At 58.1% G+C, this 25489-nt stretch overlaps 1 protein-coding gene across 1 annotated transcript; it reads right to left on the bottom strand.

The window, feature by feature from the left end:
* Nucleotides 1-331: 331 nt before the first annotated feature.
* Nucleotides 332-24235, bottom strand: LOC138806179 (speriolin-like). Its single transcript, XM_069991722.1, has 5 exons — nucleotides 23066-24235; nucleotides 8564-9046; nucleotides 8125-8238; nucleotides 7910-8049; nucleotides 332-933 (listed from the first exon to the last, which is right to left on the bottom strand). Exons 1-5 carry the CDS (start codon nucleotides 23598-23600, stop codon nucleotides 604-606), a joined length of 1602 nt encoding a protein of 533 aa, XP_069847823.1. The 5' UTR covers nucleotides 23601-24235; the 3' UTR covers nucleotides 332-603.
* Nucleotides 24236-25489: the final 1254 nt, after the last annotated feature.

The raw sequence follows: 25489 nt of genomic DNA, 5'->3' as shown, positions 1-25489 counted from the left end.
CCCAGGGCCTCAGGCATGCAAGGCAAGCGCTCCACCACTGAGCCACCTTCCCAGCCCCCATAGCCTTGTTCTTTACACTGCGTGGCCTGTGCGGTCCTGAGGCCCCTGGGCCTTTCCCCCCTGCCCCGCGGGTTCTCCTTGTGCCTGGGCCTTCTGCCCTGCCACAGCCCTCCCCCATCCTCCCCCCCCCCCCCCCCCAGTCCGTGGGGCTTGGCCAGCACCCGTCTTACAGCCCCCGGTCTCTGCCTGTCTTGCTTCCCGTCCATCCCCTGCTGTGGGTGGTTCCCTCCCTCCCAGCTTGAGCAGCAGTCCTGTGATGAGGGCCCCCTCTTCCTCCACCTAGGGTATCTTGGGGAGACTGCTTTCTCCTGGCTCCCCTCCCTCTGCTGCCCTCATCACCAGGCGAAGAGGACCTGGGCCTCCTCTCCACCCCGCCGACAGCCGCTGAGCCCTCTTCTGACCATTCTTTTCGGAGCCCCATGGTGGGTGTGGAGAGGCTCTGAGCAGGAGTGCGGCGGGGCGCCAGGCTAGCGTGTGTGGGAAGCTTTAATGGTCATGCACAGGAGAGTGTGGTGGAGAGCCGGGGCCGGCCTGGCACCGGTGTTACCAGATGAACATGGGCTTGCCGTCGTCGTGGGCGAGCTGGCTGAGGCAGGAGAGCAGCAGCAGTGCGTCGGTCAGCATACTGGGGTGCACGGTGTCCACCAGCACGCGCTGCAGGAAGTCCACCGTGTAGCAGCCGCCTTCGGAGGCCGCCAGCTCTGGCCGCTCCCTCAAGATGCCATAGGCGTTCACCAGCTGCTCTGTCAGCGCCGGGTGCACCCGGCCGTTGTAGCCGAGGGTCTGCAGCCTGTTCATGATGCTCACGTAGCGCTGCGTGAGTGTCTGGCACAGCTCCTCATCCAGCTTGTGGTCAGTGGGGTTCAGGGAGGCCTGTGGCGAGGGAGAGCGGCCATCAGGGGACGCAGGGCCAGAGAGGCTGAGCGAGGCTGTCAGCCGTGGCTGACGGCAATCAAGGGTGCACAGGGAGAGGCCCACGAGGCTGGGGAAGGGCACAGGAGGCTGAGCAGAGGGAGGAGCTCCCGATGTCCCCAAGGTGACCCTGGCTGTCCCAGGAGGTGAGGGGAAGCTGAACCTGCGCTCGAGCCTGGTGCCGGCCTCGTGAGCAGCACCTTGTCCTGTGGTCCCTCCACCTGTGTGTCCTAGGCCTCTGCTCTGTGCAGCCTCCTGGGACGAGGAACTGATCACCTCAGTGGCCCCCCCTCCCAAACCTGGTGCCTGGACCAGGCGCCCCACCCCTCCCTCACCCCGGGCCTCCAGCCACGCAGAGCTGCGCTGCGGCCTGAGCCCCCCTCGCCTCACCGCTCGGTGTCTGTCACTTTTTTGTGCCAGTTCTGGGGCTTGCACTCCGGCCTGGCGCTCTCACTTAACTTTGTCACTACTTTAGGCTTTTTGTTGGTTATTTGGAGATAAGAGTCTCATGGATTTGTCTGCCTAGGCTGGCTCTGAATTGAGATCTTAAGATCTCAGCCTCCTGAGTAGTTAGGATTACAGATGTGAGCCACCAGCTCCTGGTTTTGTTATCTTGTTAACTATTTTTATTATTATTTGAGGGAACTTCATTCTCTCTCTCTCTCCCTCTCTCTCTCTCTCGTCGGTTGTGGGACTTGAACTCCAGGCCTGGGCGCTGTCCCTCAGCTCTTCAGCTCAAGGCTAGCGCTCTACCACTTGAGCTACAGCACCACTTCTGGCTTGTTCTGCTTATGTGGTGCTGAGGAATTGAACTCAGGGCCTCATGCATGCAAGGCAAGTGCTCTACCACTGAGCCACCTTCCCAGTCCCTGTTTTTGTTTTTTCACTCATGGGGCTTGAATTTGGGACTTAGGTGCTGTCTCTGAGCTGCTTTTGCTCAAGGCAAGCACTCTACTACTTGAGCCACAGAACCACTTCCAGTTTTCTGGTGGTTTTAATTGGAGAATACTTTCTTATTCAGGTTGACATTGAACTGTGATCCTCAGATCTCAGTCTCCTGAGTAGCTAGGATTACAGGTGTGAGCCACCAGCACCCAGCTATATTTTATTTTTTTAATTTATTTTTTGCTGGCTCTCAGGATTGGAACTCAGGGCGTGGTGCTTGCTCGGAGCTATTTTACTTCTTTTTTTGGGGGGGTAGGGGGGTCCGGTCGTGGGGCCTGAACTCTGGGCCTGGGCGCTGTCCCTCAGCTCTTCAGCTCAAGGCTAGCGCTCTACCACTTGAGCCACAGCGCCACTTCCCTCCTTTTTCTTTTTGCTTATGTGGTGCTGAGGAATCGAACCCAGGGCCTCATGCATACAAGGCAAGCACTCTACCACTGAGCCACCTTCCCAGCCCGCTATTTTACTTCTGAGTCATGTCCCCACCTCTTAAATGTACTTACTCAAAAACAAAAGAAGTAAATAAAAGAGATATACGAGGGAAAGGGTGACATTATCTACCTGACTTACAGAACTGTAGCCCCTTTATACGTAACCTTTATAATAGCAATTTAAAAATAAAATAACGAGATCAAAATAAACTGCAGTGCCAGATATGGATGTGATGGCACCCACATGTCAGTGCCACCTGTCAGACCAGTGCCACCTGCCAGCCCAGTGCCACCTGCCAGTGCCACCTGCCAGCCCAGTGCCACCTGTCAGTGCCACCTGCCAGCCCAGTGCCACCTGCCAGCCCAGTGCTACCTGCCAGCCCAGTGCTACCTGTCAGTACCACCTGCCAGCCCAGTGCCACCTGTCAGTACCACCTGCCAGCCCAGTGCCACCTGTCAGTGCCACCTACCAGCCTAGTGCCACCTGCCAGCCCAGTGCCACCTGTCAGTACCACCTGCCAGCCCAGTGCCACCTGTCAGTGCCACCTGCCAGCCCAGTGCTACCTGTCAGTACCACCTGCCAGCCCAGTGCCACCTGTCAGTACCACCTGCCAGCCCAGTGCCACCTGTCAGTACCACCTGCCAGCCCAGTGCCACCTGTCAGTACCACCTGCCAGCCCAGTGCCACCTGTCAGTGCCACCTGCCAGTGCCACCTGTCAGTGCCACCTGCCAGCCCAGTGCTACCTCTCAGTGCCACCTGCCAGCCCAGTGCCACCTGTCAGACCAGTGCCACCTGTCAGACCAGTGTCACTGTCAGCACTACCTGTCAGACCAGTGCCACCTGCCAGTGCCATCTGCCAGCCCAGTGCCACCTGCCAGTGCCATCTGCCAGCCCAGTGCCACCTGTCAGCCCAGTGCCATCTGCCAGCCCAGTGCCACCTGCCAGCCCAGTGCTACCTGCCAGCCCAGTGCCACCTGCCAGCTGAGGCAGGAAGACTGGGAGCAGTGGGAGCAGGGCCAGTCAAGGCTACATAATGAGACCCTGTCTCAAGAAAGAAAAATAAAAACAACACAAAAACCTCAAAGCAGACCTAAAGACAAGGAAGTAACAAAGAGCAGGAATTAGGAAACAGCTCCAGAGAAGGGCTGGGAAGGTGGCTCAGTGCTAGAGCACTTGTGTTGCATGCTCAAGGCCCTGGGTTCGGTTCCTCAGCACCACATAAGCAGAAAAATCCGAAGTAACGCTGTGGCTCAAGTGGGAGGGCACTAGCCGTGAGCACAAAGGCTCAGGGACAGTACCTAGGCCCTGAGTTCAAGGCCCACAACTGACAAGAAAAAGAGGGGCTGGGAAGGTGGCTCGTGGTAGAGCGCTTGCCTTGCATGCCTGAGGCCCTGGGTTTGATTCCTCAGCACCACATAAGCAAAAAGAATAAAAGCCGGAAGTGGCGCTGTGGCTCAAGTGGTAGAGCACGAGACTTGAGCTGAAGAGCTGAGGGACAGTGCCCAGGCCCAGAGTTCAGGCCCCACGACCGGACAAAAAAAAAAAAAAAAAGAGAAAAAGAAAACCTCTCAATGAGGAGTTGAAGGAAAGCTTTAACCTGAAGTGCAGATATGCTGACCTACCAGCTTCTGCTTCAGCACCAGCTATGGCCTTCTGAACACCACCTGCTCCACACCACCTGTTCAAGCAGGTAGACACGGAGTGATGCTTCCATCTGGAAGAGGTGGTGCTCTGTGGGGAGCAGGGCTTTGGGGAACACCATCAGGGTGACAGCATGGGGGTGTTTGTGTGTCTGCAGGCTGGCCTGGGAGCTTGGGCTTATGTAGGCAGGGAACTAGCAAAGCCTTTGGTGTGGGGGGCATTTTTTTCCTGGAAGTGTAGCACAGAAACCCAGTGTGTGTGTGTGGCCTGCAGCTTCTCTGACCACTTGAATATTTACAGTATAATAAAGCCTCTTGCATTTTCATCAATGAATTCTGTAATTTGCATGCAAAGACGGTAATTTGTCAAGGAAAAATCAAGCAGTCTGGAACCCACTTCCTACCTAATGCGATTAGTGTTTCTCATCAAGAATGATGCAGAGACAGGTCCATGTGATCCCACACTTGAAAGTACTCCCCCTAAGGATCTATCCAGTGGCATCTGTGGTGGTGGGTGAGATGCAGGGCTGGGCTACAGCTTTGTGAGCATTTGTGTTGCATGCATGGGTAGAGTTTAGGCACACTAGTGCCCACTGGCAGTGGAGTGAAGAAAAAGAAGATAATTGGAGTCTGGCAAAAGTGAAATTTGACACATATGGAAACAGAAAATGTCCCAAGCAAGATGGTGGAGGGCTTTCAGGTCAGGAGGCAAATTTGACTCCTAAATGGGGCTGTGATCTGCCAGCCTGGTGTAACTCAAGTGTAGATCTAGAAGCATCCAGCCAGGGTTGTGTTCCCAGTAAGGGTGTCTCTGGGTTTGGGCAGAAAAGCATGATCCCCACAGAGCCCGTCACAGTGGATGACAGCGTGGGTAGCCGGTCTAGACCTGGGGTTGGAGACTCTTAGGCTGAATGACTGGGGTATCATGCCAAACCCTAGTGACCTAGAGACCCAGGGACCGCCTCTGCAGCTCATCGGTGCCTTAACTGTCTCAGACACACACAGAGAGAGATGTTGCGTGCATAGATCACTTCTCCTTTCCCTGGCTCTCCCCTAGACTGTCCCCATGACCACAACCACCACCAACAAAAGCATTACAAAAAAGATCCCTATGTCAAAGGCCATTTGAACAGCCATTTTCAAACAACAGGAAACTAATGTCTATATGGGCAACTATGGAGATTTGTTTATAATCAAATATAGCCTTTCCCAATGAGACACCAGATGGCAACACCCAGAAACAAACATCATGCTTCTGCAGCATGTGTGCTGAATTTTAAGTCTCTCTGACAGAGGGATAGAGCAGCAGTGCCCTGGATGCCATCCAGAACCTCAAAGAGGGCCTCCACTGGCAACAGAACCTCAGGTGTTGGGGACAGCCATCCTTGTAACGATGTGCAACCTGTAAATCCTGCATTTCAGTCCATAAAGTGATGAAAAACGACTCAAAGGTTGGACTACGTTTTCCTGTAACTTAAACAGACGACACTGATGAGCAATCTTATTGAAGTCAGATGGAAGAGGAGCCAAGATGCTGTGGGAGAAGAGCTAGGATGGGTCTGCCTCAAGTAATGCCCCATCTCTGATCACCCCCTGGACGAGGTTAGTGTGAACTAGAGCTGGGCAAGGCAGGCCTGGGAGGAGGGCGGGTGCAGACGGCCCCCAGACAGCCTCTCAGGGCGTGGATATTCTGGGTCCTACATCCCGAAGCTCCAGAAGGCTGGCTCAGTGCCAGCACTGGTGGATGCTGGTGGGGTCTTCACAGGCTGTCCAGGCCCTCCAAGGAAGAGTTCAGCTGCTGCCGCCACGCTGCCCACAGCGCCCTCTGCTGGTCTCTGTGCCCCTTGTCCCAGGCCCTGCTCTGCTCCTTCCTGTGGAGGCTTCGCACTGTGGCTTTGTGCTACTCTGGGGCCATTCCCACCGGGCGGGGGAGCCTCAAGAGTCAGGCAAAGGGTGTCCATCTCAAACGAGTGACCACCCCACTGTATACCGTCCACAGTAAAGACAAGGCAGAGCCAAAGACCCAAGAAACTAAACTTCAAATCCTTAGGACAAGATACAGAATATAAATAGTAAAGTGTTAGCCTTGAGCACTAAAGCTCCGGGATAGTGCCCAGGCCCTGAGTTCATGCCTCGGGATGGCACACAAAAAAGGAAGAAAAAAAAGGAGGGAGAGAAAAGAAAGGAAAAGAGAGAGAGAATCTTAGAATACTTTCAGGATTTTCTGTTGGATTTCTTTTTTGTCAGTCGTGGGGCTTGAACTCTGGGCCTGGGTGCTTTCCCTAGCTCTTCAGCTCAAGGTGAGTGCTCTACCGCTTGAGCCACAGTGCTGCTTCCAGTTTTCTGGTGGTTTATTGGAGATAAGAGTCTCACAGACTTTCCTGCCTGGGCTGGCTTTGAACCTTGATCCTCAGATCTCAGCCTCCTGAGTAGCTAGGATTACAGGTGTGAGCCACTGGTGCCTGGCTGGATTTCTTGAGCTTCTTTTGCTCAAGGCTAGTGCTCTACCACTTGAGCCACAGCTCTACTTCTGGCTTGTTTTTGTTTTGTCTTTTTTTTTTTTTTTTTGTAGTTTAGTGGAGATGCAAGCCTCATGGACTCTCCCACCTGACTTCTAACTGTGATCCTCAGATCTCAGACTCCTGAGTGGCTAGGATTACAGGGATGAGCCACTGGTGCCTGGCCAGAAGGATTTCTTAAACAAGATACAAAATGTAAGCGAAAAGGTGGGCAATTCTGAACACCTAGCTGAAGGATGTTTTCGATGGAAAATGGCAAACTAAAAGCACTCACCTTTCCCTTCGACCGCCATATCTTAGCACTGCCCTCGCTGCAGACCTGCTGGATCGAATAGAATGATCTCCCTCCCTCCCCTGCCCTCCCCTCCCGGCACACCCTGCAGCTGCCAGCTGAGCGCCGTACTTGGTGTAGACATGTCTGCTAAAAGCAGATGCTGTACTCGAGCCCCAGGACCCGGATGCAGGAAAACACAAGCCCCAGAAGCCCTTTCCTGTAACACAGGTAAGGTCCCATCTGCACCCTGCTGCCAGCCTGCCCCACTCCCGCGACAAACTACCCCAGACCCTGCCTCAGCTGACCCTGCCTGTCTGTCTGCCTGTCTGTCTGCCTGCCTGCCTAGTGGAGACCTTAGCTGTAAGGGACCCAGAAGGCGGGTGGAGTCCCGCGAGACCGTCTCACCGCCCGCCTCCGGGACTCGGAAATCTCCTCCGCACTTCCTACCACCGCGGCTCAAGCAGAGGGCGGGCTCAGGCCGGACCCGCGGGCGCCCGGGGAGACCCCGCGGTGAGACCCCGCCCCGCGCGTCTGCTCCCCCCCATGCCATCGGCCCCAGCGCCCTCCGGCCTTCGTCTACTCCCCCCCCCCCGTCTGGCCCTTGTCTGACCCCCCCCAGCCGTCTGCTCCCCCCCCCGTCTGGCCCTTGTCTGACCCCCCCCAGCCGTCTGCTCCCCCCCCCGTCTGGCCCTTGTCTGACCCCCCCCCAGCCGTCTACTCCCCCCCCCGTCTGGCCCTTGTCTGACCCCCCCCAGCCGTCTGCTCCCCCCCGTCTGGCCCTTGTCTGACCCCCCCCAGCCGTCTGCTCCCCCCCCCGTCTGGCCCTTGTCTGACCCCCCCCAGCCGTCTGCTCCCCCCCCCCGTCTGGCCCTTGTCTGACCCCCACCAGCCGTCTGCTCCCCCCCCCCCCGTCTGGCCCTTGTCTGACCCCCACCAGCCGTCTGCAGCTAGCCATTCGCCCTAGGACTGAGACATGTTCCAGCATGTTCTAAGAGGGGCCGGTCCCCGGGGACCCCCGCGGGGGCGGGGCAGGGCGTCCCCGGGGCCCTGGCGGTGGGGGACGGTCCCGGCCCTCCGGGCGCCCCGCCCCACCCCGTCCTGCCCCGGCCGCGCGGGCGCGCGCGCGCACCTGGATGATCTTCTCCGGGATGTTGGAGACGGTGAAGCCGTAGAGGCGCACGCGCTCGGGGAAGATGCTGGACAGGATCCGGCGGTCCAGCTGGAAGGCGATCTCCCCGACCAGCCGCTCCCAGGCCAGCTGCTTGGGCTCTGGGGGCGACAGGAGCCGCTGTGGGCGCGGGCGGCCGGGGGCCCCGCGGGCCGCGCGCTCGGCCCCGCGCTCACCTCGGGAGGCGTCGGGGAACCTGCCGGCCTTGCGGTGCGCCGCCTTCCGGTCCGGCTCCTGGACGGCCTTCCGCGGCGTCGGCTCCGTGGCGCGGGGCCCCCGGGCGTCGTTGACTGAAGCCGGAGAGGAGGAGGTGCGGGGCGGGGAGTGGGGGTTGCGCGGGGGGGTGCGGGGCGCGGGCCTGGCGCGGGCGGGGCGGTGCGCGCGGGGCGGCGCGGCCCGGGGGGACGGCGGGGGCGCGGGGGCCGGGGCCGGGGCGGCGCCCGCGGGGGAGGCCTGGCGGGGCGCGCCCACCCGCGCCGCGCTGAGCGGCTCTGGGTCCCAGGTCGGCCGGGGATCGCCGGACCGTGTGACTAGTGGCGTGGAGGGGCAGAAAGGAGAGGGTTACCGCGGGCGGGGCGCGGGGGTCCCCCGCCCGCGGGCCCCGGCCCCCGTTACCTTTGGGGGCGGCGAGCCCCGCGCTGGCCGAGGGGTGCGGCGCGGGGGGCGCGGCGCGGGGCGGCTCCGCCAGCCGCACGCGCGGGGCCTCGGGCAGCCCCGGGCCTCGGGCGGGCGCCCCGGGCGGCGGCGCGGCGGCGAGCAGCGGGGAGCTGAGCGACACGGACACCGGCCCGGCCGCGGGCGCCACCAGCGGGTTGCTGAGCGACGCGGCCACCGGCCCGGCCGCGGCCAGGCCCAGCGCGCCGGGCAGCGCCGCCGCCCCCGGGCCGGCCAGGGGCGCGGCCAGGAGCCCGGCGAACGGGCCGGCCTGCTGCACGGGCACCGGGCCGGCCAGCAGCGGGCCGAGCGGGCTGCCCAGGGCGCCCACGAGCGGCCCGGCCGAGGGGCCCTGCTGCGGGCCGCTCAGCATGTCGGCCAGCGCCACCACCCCCAGCTCCTCCAAGGCCGGCTCGGTCGCGGCCACGGCGGGCAGGAAGACACCTGGGGGGCAGAGAGCGCGCTGAGACGGGGCTGGGGGGGGGAGGTCCTGGGGGAGACCCGGGGGAGGTCCTGGGGGAGGTCCTGGGGGGGACCCGGGGGAGGTCCTGGGGGAGACCCGGGGGAGGTCCTGGGGGAGGTCCTGGGGGGGACCCGGGGGAGGTCCTGGGGGAGGTCCTGGGGGAGGTCCTGGGGGGGACCCGGGGGAGGTCCTGGGGGGGACCCGGGGGAGGTCCTGGGGGAGGTCCTGGGGGGGACCCGGGGGAGGTCCTGGGGGAGGTCCTGGGGGGGACCCGGGGGAGGTCCTGGGGGGGACCCGGGGGAGGTCCTGGGGGAGGTCCTGGGGGGGACCCGGGGGAGGTCCTGGGGGAGACCCGGGGGAGGTCCTGGGGGGGACCCGGGGGAGGTCCTGGGGGAGGTCCTGGGGGGGACCCGGGGGAGGTCCTGAGGGAGGTCCTGGGGGAGGTCCTGGGGGGGACCCGGGGGAGGTCCTGGGAGGAACTGAGGGAGGTCCTGGGGGAGGTTCTGGGGGGGAGACCAGGGAGAAACCCTGGGGGGGAGACCAGGGGGAAGCCCTGGGGGGACCACCAGGGGAGGCCCTCAGGGAGCCAGCTGGGACCCCTGGGAGACCCTGGCTCTCTGGCATGGCCTAGCCAAGGTCCTGATCTGCCTCTGACCTAACCCCTTGGGAGCCTTCCTTCTTAGGTGACGCCCCAGGAGACTTGAGCAGCTGAAGACTTGAAGATCTGCTGCTTCCACATCAGAGGGTGCAGGTGAGTCAGCCGCTGGGCCTCAGTTCCCAGCCCTTCCTCTCTGGGCTTTCCTCCTCTGTACCTGTGCTCTGGAACCCACCCTCAGCTGAATCCCTGTGCTGAGCTGGAGGAGAGGAGATCTGAGTGGTTGGACTCTCAGGTGGCCAAGCTGGCAAGCAGGGTCTAGGCCTCGGACCCTCATCCTGATGGTTCTACAAGGCAGGTCCTCCCGGGGGGCCTGGGTCAGCAGGCAGAGCCTCGGGTGGTCCTGGACCGCACAGGCCACCTGACCGGGAAGGCAGGTGCATGAAGGCAGAGTGGACCCAGCCATGAACCAGCCAGGCCCAGCCCGGGGCTGGGAGCCCCAGCCGTTCTCCATTCTCCATCAGCTCTGGAGAAGATGAACCACTGCTTTGGGGAGAAGCCCCTTGGAGGCACAAGTGCTAGTGGGCCAGAGAGCAGGGAGAGTTTCTGTACTTGGGGAATCTCCTAAGTGGACGTGCACATGCACTCGCGTGTGCATGTGCAAGCACGTGCGCGCGCGCGCACACACACACACACACACATACACACACTCACTTCCTTCCCCTTCAATTTGTGGTGCTGGGGATAGCTCTCAGGGCCTCATGCATGAACCACACCTCCAGTCCCTGGAAATTTCCAACTGGTTGTTACTGTTATAAAAGCAATAAGTATGTGGTTATAGCTGAGCGCAAATAGGGGATGAGCACAAATAATGCTGGGTACTAGTGGCTCACACCTGTAACCCTAGCTATACAGGAGGCTGAGATCTCAGAGCTGTGGTTCAAAGCCAGCCCGGGTAGGAAAGTCTGAGATTCTTGATCGCCAATTAATTAAAAAAAGCTGGCAGCAGAGTTGTGTCTCAAGGAGTAGAGCCACAACAGCTGAGGGACAGTACCTAGGCCATGAGTTCAAGCCTCAGGACCAGAAAAATGAAAAAAAAAAGAGAGAGAGAATAAGAATTACTGGTAGCGGGCTGGGAAGGTGGCTCAGTGGTAGAGCGCTTGCCTTGCATGCTCAAGGCCCTGGGTTCGATTCCTCAGCACCACATAAGCAAAAAGAAAAAAGCCGGAAGTGGAGCTGTGGCTCAAGTGGTAGAGCGCTAGCCTTGAGCTGAAGAGCTGAGGGACAGCGCTCAGGCCCAGAGTTCAGGCCCCACAACCGGACCCAAAAAAAAAAAAAAAAGAATTACTGGTAGACCTGGTCAGTCATTATCAGAGACTAAACCTTATTTCTTGGAAAATGTGCTTAACATGTTTACATAGATAAGGATGGCGAGCATTTTCTGCAGAAGTTAAGGTGGTGAATACTTCCAGCTCTGCCAGCCATGTGGTCTCTGTCACAACTGCTCAAATCTGCAATCCAAAGAAAGCAGCCAAAGAAAACTCAGCAGTGAATGACCAAGGATGATGTATGACAATAAACCTTTATGGATCCATAGCTTTGTGTGTGTGTGTGTGTGTGTGTGTGTGTGTGTGTGTGTGTGTGTGTCTGTGTCTGTGTCTGTGTCTGTGTCCTGAACTCATGACCTAGTGTGATGATCCCCACCAAAAAAAAATCAAGGTATCTGAATTACTATTCACTGGCAGAAAAGTTCCTTCTGTGGTTTAGTCTCAGTCCCTCCTGCTGCAGTAAACTTACTCTCTCCCCTGAGCTCCGTTTCCCTTGGAAAAGAAGGATATCCCTGGGCTGGGAAGGTGGCTCAGTGGTAGAGCACCACACATGCATGAGGCCCTGGGTTCGATTCCTCAGCACCACATACGCAGAAAAAGCTGGAAGTGGCGCTAGCCTTGAGCTGAAGAGCTGAGGGACAGCACCCAAACCCAGAGTTCAAGCCCCACAACTGGCAAAAAAAAAAGATATCCGTGGGAACAAAAATGGGAAATCAGAAAACAGAACAAAATCATTGATAAAGGGCAAAACCTCTTGGTAAAGAAAAACTCCAGGGCTGGGAAGGTGGCTCAGTGGTAGAGCGCTTGCCTTGCATGCATGAGGCCCTGGGTTCGATTCCTCAGCACCACATAAGCAGAAAAAAAAAAAAAGCTGCAAGTGGCACTGTGGCTCAAGTGGTAGAGAGTTAGCCTTGAGCTGAAGAGCTGAGGGACAGCGCCCAGAACCAGAGTTCAGGCCCATGACTGGACTCCCCCCCCCAAAAAAAAAGAAAAAAAAACCCACAAAACTCCAGGGTAAAGCTAACTTAGTCCCTTTCCATCCTTGCTAAAAAGCAGAACATCTCTCTCTCTCTCAGGTTTCCCAGGCTGGCAGCTTTGCAGTTTATCACAAACATTGCTGAAGCCACCGACAACCTTGGGGCTTCTCACCAGCTGTTGCTGCATTAGCCAGGAGCTTACAGTAAGGAAAATTTCAGTGCACCCCCCATGCATGGGAATGAGTTTCTAATGTTTTGAGATTTAAAATATACTATTTCTTCCCAAGGTTAAGTTTTGACTTCTGTAAGCCAAGGGTTGTTTTGACTTTGTCTAATAATGTCAATAGCATTGATAGTATCGATCATGCTGCCCAAGTCAAGATTATGGTTTGCCTATGCTCTTGTGACTCAAGGCTGTTTTGCACCTGTAACCTTGCTTGCTTGCTTTGGCAAACATCACCGATGTGAAACCCTTTCCTATAAAAATCCCCCATGAAAAGCAAATGGGGCTGTTCTCCGAAGCCCTGCGAGCTGGGGACAGACGCCATGTGGCTAATAAAAGGCTTCCAAGTTGAGCACTGGTGGCTCACGCCTGTAATCCTATGGCTACTCAGCAGGCTGACATGGAGGATCACAGTTCAATGCCAGCCCAGTCAAGAAAGTCCGTGAGACTCTTATCTCCAATTAATCACCAGAAAACTGGAAGTGGTGCTGTGGCTCAAGTGGTAGAACACTTGTCTTGAGCTGAAGAGCTGTGGGACAGTGCCCGGGCCCAGAATTCAAGCTCCATGACCAACAACAACAAAAAAGGCTTCCAGCCACAATGACTGAGTGCTGGTGACTCCTTTTGCCAATTGTGGGTTCAAGTCCCACTGGCCCCGGGAAGTTGGGATACTTCACTAGCCACTGTTCCTAAGCTTTTCCACCCAAAGTTGGTGTTCTCCCTCTTGAGCCACAGCTCCACATCTAGCTTTATGCTGGTACCGAGATCCTCAGATCTCAGCCTCCTGAGTAGGATTACAGCATCCAGCAGGCACACAGGGGTGGCTGTATTGGAAATGTGTCTATGATTTGTATTTAGTTGAAAATCTTGCTGGGTTTGAGCACAGCACTGGAGCCTGTCGAGTGTCAGGTGCACACACGCGTTCAATTGTTAGGGTCCAGGAGTAGGTCTGTGACATCACACCGCTGAGGGCAAGAAGCAAACGTGAGGTCTTAGATGTGTGACTGCTTCTTGTTTCCAGCCCTCACCTGCTGCTATACCGCCAGGGAGAACTGAAGCCACACCCCGCTTCTCAGAGCCAGCCCAGGTGGGGGGGCTGGGGTGGAGCCAGACACTGCGGTGCAGGGGGGGGGCACAGGCCAGGGCGGGGCGCTCGGGCCGGGCCGTACCAGAACGTGGGGCGGAGTTCTGGGGACGGGGCCTTACCAGGGAGGGGGCGGGGCTCTGGGGGCTGGGCCGTACCAGGACCTGGGGCGGGGCTCTAGAGACTGGGTCGTACCAGGGAGGGGGCGGGGCTCTGGGGACCGGGTTGGCCAGGGAGGGGCTCTGGGGCAGGGCCTGTGCTGGGGAGGGGGCGGGGCTCTGGGGCAGGGCCTGTGCTGGGGAGGGGGCGGGGCTCTGGGGCAGGGCCTGTGCTGGGGAGGGGGCGGGGCTCTGGGGCAGGGCCTGTGCTGGGGAGGGGGCGGGGCTCTGGGGCAGGGCCTGTGCTGGGGAGGGGGCGGGGCTCTGGGGCAGGGCCTGGGCTGGGGAGGGGGCGGGGCTCTGGGGCAGGGCCTGTGCTGGGGAGGGGGCGGGGCTCTGGGGCAGGGCCTGTGCTGGGGAGGGGGCGGGGCTCTGGGGCAGGGCCTGGGCTGGGGAGGGGGCGGGGCTCTGGGGCAGGGCCTGGGCTGGGGAGGGGGCGGGGCTCTGGGGCAGGGCCTGGGCTGGGACACCTGGGGCGTGTTTCCGGGTGGGGCCTGTGCAAGGATACCCAAGGAGTTTCCGGGGCGGGGCCTGGGGTGGAGCAGTTCAGAAGCAGGCTGTCCGTCAGTAAGGGCTGTTCCAACGCTCACTCCAGCTGGCCAGTGGAGAATGAGGACGGGTCTCCAGGGGAAGAAGAGGATTCGGAGGGAGGAGTTCCTGAGGGAGGAGGAGGGGGTCCTGAGGGAGGAGGAGGAGTTCCTGAGGGAGGAGGAGGGGGTCCTGAGGGAGGAGGAGGAGTTCCTGAGGGAGGAGGAGGGGGTCCTGAGGGAGGAGGAGGGGGTCCTGAGGGAGGAGGGGGTCCTGAGGGAGGAGGAGGGGGTCCTGAGGGAGGAGGAGGTCCTGAGGGAGGAGGGGGTCCTGAGGGAGGAGGAGGAGGTCCTGAGGGAGGAGGAGGAGGTCCTGAGGGAGGAGGAGGGGGTCCTGAGGGAGGAGGAGGTCCTGAGGGAGGAGGAGGGGGTCCTGAGGGAGGAGGAGGGGGTCCTGAGGGAGGAGGAGGGGGTCCTGAGGGAGGAGGAGGGGGTCCTGAGGGAGGAGGAGGTCCTGAGGGAGGAGGAGGGGGTCCTGAGGGAGGAGGAGGAGGTCCTGAGGGAGGAGGAGGTCCTGCGGGAGGAGGAGGAGGTCCTGCGGGAGGAGGAGGAGGTCCTGCGGGAGGAGGAGGAGGTCCTGCGGGAGGAGGAGGTCCTGAGGGAGGAGGAGGTCCTGAGGGAGGAGGAGTTCCTGAGGGAGGAGGAGGGGGTCCTGAGGGAGGAGGAGGGGGTCCTGAGGGAGGAGGAGGGGGTCCTGAGGGAGGAGGAGGAGGTCCTGAGGGAGGAGGAGGGGGTCCTGAGGGAGGAGGAGGGGGTCCTGAGGGAGGAGGAGGGGGTCCTGAGGGAGGAGGAGGGGGTCCTGAGGGAGGAGGAGGGGGTCCTGAGGGAGGAGGAGGAGGTCCTGAGGGAGGAGGAGGAGGTCCTGAGGGAGGAGGAGGAGGTCCTGAGGGAGGAGGAGGTCCTGCGGGAGGAGGAGGAGGTCCTGAGGGAGGAGGAGGAGGTCCTGAGGGAGGAGGAGGAGGTCCTGAGGGAGGAGGAGGGGGTCCTGAGGGAGGAGGAGGTCCTGCGGGAGGAGGAGGAGGTCCTGAGGGAGGAGGAGGGGGTCCTGAGGGAGGAGGAGGGGGTCCTGAGGGAGGAGGAGGGGGTCCTGAGGGAGGAGGAGGGGGTCCTGAGGGAGGAGGAGGTCCTGCGGGAGGAGGAGGAGGTCCTGAGGGAGGAGGAGGGGGTCCTGAGGGAGGAGGAGGAGGTCCTGAGGGAGGAGGAGGGGGTCCTGAGGGAGGAGGAGGTCCTGAGGGAGGAGGAGGGGGTCCTGAGGGAGGAGGAGGTCCTGCGGGAGGAGGAGGAGTTCCTGAGGGAGGAGGAGGAGGTCCTGAGGGAGGAGGAGGGGGTCCTGAGGGAGGAGGAGGAGGTCCTGAGGGAGGAGGAGGGGGTCCTGAGGGAGGAGGAGGAGGTCCTGAGGGAGGAGGAGGCTGAGGGAGGAGGAGGGGGTCCTGAGGGAGGAGGAGGAGGTCCTGCGGGAGGAGGAGGAGGTCCTGAGGGAGGAGGGGGTCCTGAGGGAGGAGGAGGAGGTCCTGAGGGAGGAGGAGGGGGTCCTGAGGGAGGAGGAGGAGGTCCTGAGGGAGGAGGAGGTCCTGCGGGAGGAGGAGGAGGTCCTGAGGGAGGAGGAGGAGTTCCTGCGGGAGGAGGAGGAGGTCCTGAGGGAGGAGGAGTTCCTGAGGGAGGAGGAGGGGGTCCTGAGGGAGGAGGAGGAGGTCCTGAGGGAGGAGGAGGAGGTCCTGAGGGAGGAGGAGGAGGTTGTGAGGGAGGAGGAGGAGTTCCTGAGGGAGGAGGGGGTCCTGAGGGAGGAGGAGGGGGTCCTGAGGGAGGAGGAGGAGGTCCTGAGGGAGGAGGAGGGGGTCCTGAGGGAGGAGGAGGAGGTCCTGAGGGAGGAGGGGGTCCTGAGGGAGGAGGAGGAGGTCCTGAGGGAGGAGGAGGAGGTCCTGAGGGAGGAGGAGGTCCTGAGGGAGGAGGAGGAGTTCCTGAGGGAGGAGGAGGAGGTCCTGAGGGAGGAGGAGGAGGTCCTGAGGGAGGAGGAGGCTGAAGGAGGAGGAGGTCCTGAGGGAGGAGGAGGCTGAAGGAGGAGGAGGTCCTGAGGGAGGAGTTCCTGAGGGAGGAGGAGGAGGTTCTGAGGAGAATCTCTGTACGTCTGTCTAGGACAGGTTGTTTGGAAGGGTGCTGTGGGGGGAAAGGTCTAAGGGGTTCCTGAGCGGGCTCTGCCTGAAGAGGGTTCTGGGGCTGCAGGGCTGAGTCTGGGGTGGGGCGGGGCGAATGGCACTGTGGGGTCTTGGGGGAGGAGTAAGTTCCTGGGACAGGGTGAAGTCTGGGGGCTGGGCTAGTTCCCCATCCTTCCTGGCAAAGGGGAATGCTACCCCCTGTGGGAACAAGCCTCTTCCCTTTGACAAGGAGAGAAGCCAGGCCCCGCTCTCAGGGGTGAGAGTGAGGAATGAGTCGGGAGGTGCACTGGGCTGCAAGAACAGCACGCCTCCACAGACACCGGTCGTGCTTGCCTGGCCCGTGCTGGCCGCTGCCGGGCCGTGCTTGCCTGGCCCGTGCTTGCCTGGCCCGTGCTTGCCTGGCCCGTGCTTGCCTGGCCCGTGCTGGCCGCTGCCCGGCTGTGCCACCCTGACCCCATGCTGGCCGCTGCCCGGCTGTGCCACCCTGACCCCATGCTGGCCGCTGCCCGGCTGTGCCACCCTGACCCCCTGTCTTTGGACTTCTATGTGGAGAAGCCAGGTCTGACGGGTCCAGGGAAGGACTGTTTTCTGAGTAGTGGCTGTTTTGGGTCTTGGGCACTCCAGCCTTCATTTCCTCTCCTCTGCTCCTCGTGTCCTCTAGCTGGCAGAGATAGCCCAGGTGCAGGGTTCTGAGGAGCAGGAGGGCCTACAGTTTGGATCCTGTCTTGGCTTAACCACCATCTGTTCCGTGTGAGCCAAGGTCTGAACCTCTTGGCACTGGTTTGTTCGGTTAATTCGGCCAACAGCCAACATTTACTTATTTCCTGCCACTCAGATTGCCCATTCTGACCACAGGTTGTGCCTTCTGGTTTGCTTAGAAGATCTCGACCAGCCACCTGGTCTTTGAGCCTTTCCAGATCACTAGTACACTTGGTCTGTTTCCTTCCATTTGACAGCCTTCCTGGTTTCCGTTTCTCTCTCAGCCAGCAGAGCCTGGATGGTGAAGCATCCTCACCGCACCACTGCCCTCTGCGCTGTCTGCCTTCGGCCAGCACACACCCCAGGCTCCCTCCCAGGTCCTCCTCCAAGAGCAGTTTCGGACCTCCCCTCCACGTCACGTGCTCTCAGAGCGGGCGTTTTCACAGAGAACATGCAATCTCTGCATCTCCATCTCCTGACAGCCACACTGCTCTTGGCTTCCGGGACAGTGGGATAAATGATCTTCCTTCAGTCAGGGGCTCCCCCAGCCCCCAGAGTGCCCCTTTCTCATCTTGTGAGTTTCCATTCTCTTCTAGGTTCTTCCTTCCACGTCTAAACAGATTACTATCTCTGCTGCCTTGAGGCGATGGACGCTGTGCCCTCTGCCCAGACGCTCTGCTCTGTGACCGCCTTCCCTCCCCAGCCCTGCCACCCGAAGCCACGATGTCACCATCATCTCTCCATTGCCTCTTTCCTTTTGTGTGGTACTGGGAGTGGAACCCAGGGCATTCTGCCCCCAGCTCCCCTCAGCTCAGCCCCCCCCCACTGTGCTGCAGCAGGGGGTGTTTTTAGGGCTCTGTTTCTATGTTAGCACCGGGCTTGAACTCAGAGCCTTGTACTTCTCACTCGGGTTTTTCTACTGAAGCATGATGTTCTACCACTTGAGCCACACCACCCCGTCTACCTCTTCGCTCTTTAAAGAGAGATAAGTTCTGATGATTGTTGCTTACACCTATAATCCTAGCTACTCAGGAGGCTGAGATCTGAGGATTGAAGTTTAAAGCCAGCCGGAGCAGGAAATAAGCCACCAGAGAACCAGAAATAGAGCTGTGGCTCCAATTAGTAGAGCTCTAGCCTTGAGCAAAAAAATGCTCAAGGACACTGCCCAAACACAGGGTTTCAGTATAAAAGAAGATAAGGTATCAGGATCTTGGCACCAGTGGCTCATGTCTATAATCCTAGCTACTCAGGAGGCTGAGATCTGAGGATCATGGTTCAAAGCCAGTCCAGGCAGGAAAGTCTGTGAGACTCTAATCTCCAATAAACCACTAGAAAACTGGAAGTGGTGCTGTGGCTCAAGTGGTGCTCACCTTGAGCTGAAGAGCTGAGGGACAGCCTCCAGGCCCAGAGTTCAGGCCCCACAACTGACGGAAGGAAAACAAAAAAAAAACAAACGGGTATCAGGATCTTTTTGCCTGGGCTTTCAAGCATAATGCTCAGATCTCAGACTCCTGAGTAGCTGGTATTACAGGTGTGAGCCACCAGTGCCTGGCCTATAGTCATTTTTCTGCTTGACCACTTAGCAGCCATTACTCTGTTGACACTCTCCTCCCTGAAGCCGTTTCCTGGCTTCTAAGGCAGCAGACGCTGAAGTTCTCTTTGGCTCTCTGGACACTGCTTTGCCAACTTCCTTACCGTCCTGCCCCAGTCCCTTCTTACTGTGTATGGCCTTTTCAGAAGTCTCATCCCTCCTGTGGTTTCTGTTACCAACATTGTTTGTCTAGCACTGATCTCTTCTCTGGCTTCGGGATTGGTTTTGCCTGACGCTCCCTGTGGATGCTTTGTGGATGTTTAAAATTGGTTTGTCCAAAATACAACTCACAGTCCCTCTCCAGAACTGCCTTTCCCTTTTCCAGGCTCACCTCTGGCATTTGCAGGTGCGTGGGCACACACAGAGGCCCACATACCACATGCCAGGGGCCTGGAACTTATCACTCAAGCCAATTGCCAAATTAGGTTCTATTTTCTAACTCTGACACATAAACCTTTGTAACAGCATAGGTGGTCAGACTAGAATTCAGAGTTCCAATCTGTGCTTCCTGTAGTGGATTGGGATATAATGCCTGATCCTATACTCCATTCTGTTCCCTTCTTTCTCTCCCCAGTTGAACCCTGTTCTGCCCCTGTTCTCTCTCAGCTTTGTCCTGAGCTGCAGGGACCTGGCTCACGTGCTTCAGCACCTGTGTTCTACTCTCCTTACATCCTTCCTTCTGAACGGGCCTGGGGCAGAGCCCTGGATCTGAGCACAAGGGAGGAAGATGGCACAGGAAAGGGCAATTCGTGTGCTCACTCAAGTCAGAATAATAGACTGGCGGGAAGGTGGCTCAGTGGTAGAGCGCTTGCCTAAGATGCATGAAGCCCTGGATTCCATTCCTCAGTACCACATACACAGAAAAAGCAGAAGTAGTGCTGTGGCTCAAGAATAAAAGACTGGCCCTCCCCGACAGTATAACCCCTGCTTTCACTGTATTTGATGTCGGTATAATTTGTGGAGGGGAAGGGGAAAAACAAATCGTTTAAATAGGGATACAGGTGGACCCGTTGCAACAATGAGATATACAAGTCATTATGTCGAAAACGAATTTTACAACTTTGGTGGGGGGGGAGGGACTGGGGGGGCAGGGAGGATGGGGGGGAGGATGGGAAGGGATGGGAAGGGGAAACAAAGGAGGAGGCTACAATGCTTGATAAGAAATGCACTCATTATCTTGCCCATGCAATTGTAACCCCTCTGTACAGTATTTTCACAAAAAAAAAAAAAATCAAAAAAAAAAAAAAAAGAATAAGAGACTGGGCCGGGTGCTGGTGGCCCACACCTGTAATCCTAGCTACTCAGGAGGCTGAGGTCTGAGGATCATGGTTCAAAGCCAGCCCGGGCAGGAAAGTCCGTGAGACTCTTATCTCCAATAAACCACCAGAAAACCAGAAGTGGCACTGTGGCTCAAGTGGTAGAGCACTGGCCTTGAGCTGAAGAGCTGAGGGACAGCGCCCAGGCCCCGAGTTCACACCCTACGACCAAAAAAAAAAAAAAGAGAGAGAGAGAGAGAGAGAGAGACTGGCTCTAAGAGGAAGGTTGTGCTCAGAAGCAAGCTGGGGAAGCAGCGGGGTGGGGAAATGGCCCCAGGATATCCTGTGGAGCAACTCTAAGGACCCACCTTAGCAGGCGGAGGTGAGCTGTGTGTCCTCAGGAAGTGGCGGCACTGGCCACCCGGCCACTCAGCCAGGGTGGCAACTTACAGTCAAGAAGTCAGGGTTTCTGGTTTTTACTCAATGAATGCATCGCCCCCACCTGCCACCCTGCTGTCCACTCCCATTGGAGTGACCACAGCCTATCTAACCATGTCTGGCGCCAGCCCCTCAGAACCACTTCCACACAGCGGCTGGAATGATCCTGCTGAGCGCAAACATAATTACTCCCTGTTAGAAATCATGTTTCTCCCTAGGGAAAAGTCCAGGCTCTTTGTTGTATCACCACTCCTAACACACACCCACAAACCACACAGTCACACGCGTGCTCACAACTTAGCTCACACACAAACACTGCATTCTCACATATTCACACACATGTGCATACCCAACACACGTCTCAGTCACGTACCCGTACCGATCGCTCCACACTCACCCATCATGGCATACCACGCGCAAGCTCACAAAGTCTGAGCTGAAACCCACTCATGTAGATTTCATTCTTGCCATCCCCCAATTGCATTCCTTTTGGAATGCTCTCGGCTTCCCCCTTCTAATTTCTCAGGAGGCCCAGATCTAAGGATCAGAGTTCAAAGCCAGCCCAGACAGGAGAGTCTGTTAGCTCCAATAAACTACCAAAAAGTCAGAAGCGGAGCTGTGGCTCAAGTGGTAGAATGCTAGCCTTGAGCATAGATGTTTAGGACAGCACCCAGGCCCTGAGTTCAAGCCCCAGGACTGGCACCAAAAAAGATAAAAGAGAAAAGAATCAAATCTAAAAGCCAGTGGTGGCATGAATGTATAGACTCAGCACCTGGAGGCTGAAGTGGGAGAGTCATGAATTGGAGGCCAGTCGGGGCTATCTAGTGAGAAATAAAATAAATCTAAGGCTTGTTTGGCCATCACATGAGTAGTAAATCAGAGGCTAGCTTTTCTCCTCCCTTCTTCTTTCTCCATCGTGGAGACTGAATCCAGGGCCTCACATTTGCAGCAAATGTGAGCTATACCCCAGCCCAGAGTCTAAATTCTTAAACTGTGTGATTTCTTAAACATCACAACTCCCGGGGAATATTATTTTATTTTTTCACACTGTGTCTGTGTGTCTGTGTGTCTGTGTGTGGGGGCCGATTCTGGGGCTTGACCTCAGGGCCAGGGTACTGTCCCTAAGCTATTTTAGTCAAGGCTACTTGAGTGGCAGCTTCACTTCTGGTTTTTGGTAATTACCTGGAGATAAGAGTCTCACAGACTTTCCTGCCTGCACTGGCTTTGAGTGATAATCTTCACACGTCAGCCTCCGGAGTCGTTAGGATTACAGGTGTGAGCTGCCAGCACCCAGCTTCTTTTCTTACTAGCATAAATTGATTGTACAAGGGGTTTTGATGTGGTATGATCAAATCTACTTTTTTAATCCTCTCCTCCATCCTTTAAAACGTTCTCAGCACATTCCGTTCTGCTGTTTTTACGTGTGCGTGAACTGCACCTCTGCGATATTCGCCCTCACAACTCTTCCACTCTCCCTCTCTCCATTGTGGGTCACTCCAGTGAACAGCCTCTCTGTTTCAATCATGTCACAATTACGGCATGTTGCTGTTGGTATGTTAGGTTTAGAATCAGCTAATGAGTAAAATGTGAGGCATTTGTCTTTTGAGTTTGGCTTATGGAAACAGGGGACACTGGACAGGTCTGCATGGCGTCTGCGTCGGGGTCAGAGCTCCATTTCGGTGTAGGAGGAAGGGAGCACCCTCCTGTCTGAAAGCCAGGAGAGGCTGGTGCACTAGCGACCAGGCCTGGGGAAGTTGGCCCTGCCAGGCTGGGTGTAGCCAGCCGGGGGAGGGGCCGGCAGAGGAGAGAGCAGGGGCCTCCGGACTGCAGTTCTCCGACTGGTGTCTGGGGTGCAGAAGGCCAGGCTTCGGCCCCGGGGCCTGCAGAGCCCTCAGAGTTGCCGTGGTGCAGGAACGGTTGGCTGAGGGTGAGGCCTGCTTGGGCCTCAGGAAGAGCCGTCAGCGTTCACCTGGCAGGCTCAGGCAGCCCTCAGGAAGCCCCCAACACCTTTCTAGAATGTCCGTGTTGGGGTGTTACCAAGCCCGAGAGGCATAACTCGTCAGAGAGCACAAAAGAGCAGTCTTGCTCTCGGCAAGGAGGGAGTTTTAGGCCTGATGAGCGGGGAGGGGACCCTGGGGCACAGGCATGGACAGAGGTCAGGCACGGCGGGCACGGCGGAAGTGCCCACCCTTGGAGGAGGGAATGCACCTGTCTCTAGCACAGGAGGGACATTGCAGCGAGGAAGTAATAGGCGCCAGTGTTTTGTCACTCTGCTCACACCCTCGGTGACCACCTACTCACCGTGAGCCAGACACCGGCTCCAAGGGCCGCTCAAGACTCCAGAGACGTCACGGGCTGACCCTGGCTTCCATTCCTCCACCTCTCCCTCACAGTGAGGCCTCAGACACCACCCCGAAGCCCCCTTCTCAGCTCTCCCCGGAACACCACCAGCTGCTGTCTGCCTCTGTGTCACCCTCCCCGAGCAGCCCCAGCTTCAGCCACCGGTCACACACTCACAAATCCCAAGCCTCAAGTTCTAGCTCTTGTTTCAGATTCCACACATGAGTGGCCATCTCTAAGTGGAAAGTTACCAGGGAGGAAGATGGACGCGCACGTGGCCAGCGCTGGGAAAGGCTGGGTAAGGGAGGAGGGCCCAGCGGGGGGCTCCAGGGCTTGTGCCAGGCTGGGTCTGGCGGGGCAGCAGGCTTGGGTTCCACAGGTGGGAAGTTTGCAGTCTTGGTGTTGTGTGGGGAGGAGGGGCAGAGGGGGGTGGAATTAGGCCGGGGTTTACCCTTCCCACCTGTGGGTCTGTGTCCCCCAAGTGTACTCTGGCACAGGAAACGGCCCTTTCTGGGCAGCCTTGCTCCCCCCGCCCCCCCTCACTGTCCTTGGCCCCGCCCCGCGTGGTTACCTGGATTCTGGGGAGTCCCTGTGGCCACCTCGCAGAGCCCGCTGTTGAAGCTGCTTGCCTGAGTCTTGATTGCAGATTTGAGCTCGTGATTCTCCCGGATGAGCCGCACCAGCTTCTTCAGCTCCTCATTTTCCCGCACCAGCTTCTCTATCTGGTGCCGAAGACCCTCATAATTGATGGGTAGAGACATGCCCCAGGGGAGTGGTGAGGGCACAGCGGGGTGGGCACTGCACCCGGAGGCTGCCCAGGGGCCCGGGCCTGGCCCGGGCTGGAAGAGGACCTGGTGCTCTGCAAGGCTGGCCCAGCAGGTGCTGGGTATTGTGAGGTCAGCGGCTGTGCCCTCCTCCTTGCCCCTGCGTTGGCCGGCTTGGCCCCGGCCTCCGGCCCTGGTCGGCGTGGAATGCTCAGACCTCCCTGTCTGGCCCGCTTTGCCCTCCGTGCCCTCCGAGGCCTCCGTTCCCCTGCATGGAGCTCCCTGCTGCCCCGAGGTGTGGGGTGTGCCCCATGCTGGAGCGCTGGTCCTGGTGTTGTGCATTAGCTTCTTCACCCTGTCCCCGGCGTTACGGTGCGGGCAGGGTGATGCCAGTCCCCCGGAACTGCCCGGTTTGGCATGGTAGGTAGCCAAGGGAGACACGCCCGCTGCCTTCCTCCACGGTGCCCTTTTTCTTGCCTTCCTGGGCACGCCTGGATCTGACCTGCTGGTGTCCTCCCGAGAAGGCTATGCCTTGGATGCCCAGGTTCTTCTGGCCCTGGGCACCTTGAATCAGGGGTTGGCAGGTGGTCCTGGGACTCCCTGAGCCAGGCCCCTGGCTTCCCGCAGCCTGGTCCACATCCCGGCGGAGCCTCCCCTGTACCTGGATCTCTGCTCCCTGGCCTTTCTCACCTGGCTCTAAGAGCTCAAGACTCCTGGCATGCCCTCCCTCACGCCGAGTCCTCTCCGCCTCCCTCCCTTCCCTCAGAGCCGGCCACACGGGGCGCCACCAGCTGGCTGTGGGACTCAGGGGAGGCCAGACCCTCATGCCCTCCTGGCTCTGGGCAGTCTGCTCCCCGACCTTTCCACAGGACAGGACTCAGAGGATGAAGTCCAGACACAGGCGAGTGGGCAGAGGGCAGACCTTTCCACAGGACAGGACTCAGAGGGTGAAGTCTGGACACAGGCGAGCGGGCAGAGGGCAGACTCCCACCGAGTGGAGGTGGGGCGGGAGGGGGAGGGCAGTGAGGCCTGGGGTCTGTCTGAGTTGAGCATTCCAACCGGACCTCACAATGGGGGGCCGGCGGGGCTGTGATGCTCCAGTGCTGGCTGAGTCACTCGGCCCACAGCCCACGGAGCAGGGCTTTTCCCCCACCCCACCACTCTGGAACTTGACCAGGTATCTCTGCCCCGCCTCTTTTTGAGCTGATGTTGTCTATGATGGTTACACGTTGTCGGGTGTTGGTAGGCCGGCTTGCCCAGGCGCTTGGCCAAATACTGCCCTAGAAATTGTTGCAAGCATATTTTGGAAGAAGAGGTTGCCTTCCATCGTATGGGGGGGAGGGCCTCATCCAGTCAGCTGAAGACTAAAGAGCAAAGTCTTTTTTTTTTTTTTTTAAACTGCTATTAAATAGTTGTACAAAGGGATCACACTTCCAAGGCCAGGGAAGGAGAGCGGTGCTTCTTGGTGGGTGGTGCCCTCTTCTTTCTTCCCCATCTTCTCCCTCCCATCCCTGCCCACAAGTTAGTTATATAGTTTGTTTTTCACATAGTGAATATTGAATATAATGACATTTGCTCACCCTCCCTCCCTGCATTCCTGAGCCCCCTCTGCCCACCCTCCAAAAATGTTTCCATTTCCTGGTATTTATTTGGACACACAGTACATTAGTAGTTCAGAGAATTTACACCTTTGGATTCCTCCCCTATCAAACCCTCCTTTTTCTTTTTCTTTTTTTTGGTCGGTTGTGGGGCTTGAACTCTGGGCCTGGGCGCTGTCCCTCAGCTCTTCAGCTCAAAGCGAGCACTCTACCACTTGAGCTACAGTGCCACTTCCGGTTTTCTGGTGGTTTATTGGAGATAGGAGTCTCACAGTCTTTCCTGCCCGGGCTGGCTTTGAACCGCGATCCTAAGATCTCAGCCTCCTGAGTAGCTAGGATTACAGGCGTGAGCCACCAGCGCCCGGCTTCAAACCCTCCTTTAGTCAGTTGTGTGTGTGTGTAAATGTTTTGAGTGCTATATAGGTTATCATGTCCAGTTGTGTTTTAGATCTAGCTTTCACCTGTGAGAAAAAAATACACACCATTTGTCTCTTTGAGCATGGCTTACTCAGCATGATTCATTCTGGGTCCATCTGTTTCCCTGCAAGCAGCATAGTATTATTCTTTCTAATGGATGAGTAAAATGCCATTATATATATCATATATGTAACAGTGATATATGTAGTGATCTGG

Source organism: Dipodomys merriami, unplaced genomic scaffold (genome assembly GCF_024711535.1).
Source record: "Dipodomys merriami isolate MVZ:Mamm:240054 unplaced genomic scaffold, mDipMer1.0.p SCAF_4, whole genome shotgun sequence".
Lineage (NCBI taxonomy): Eukaryota > Metazoa > Chordata > Mammalia > Rodentia > Heteromyidae > Dipodomys > Dipodomys merriami.
The sequence above is the reverse complement of the archived record's forward strand: the minus strand, read 5'-3'. Positions and strand labels throughout refer to the sequence as shown.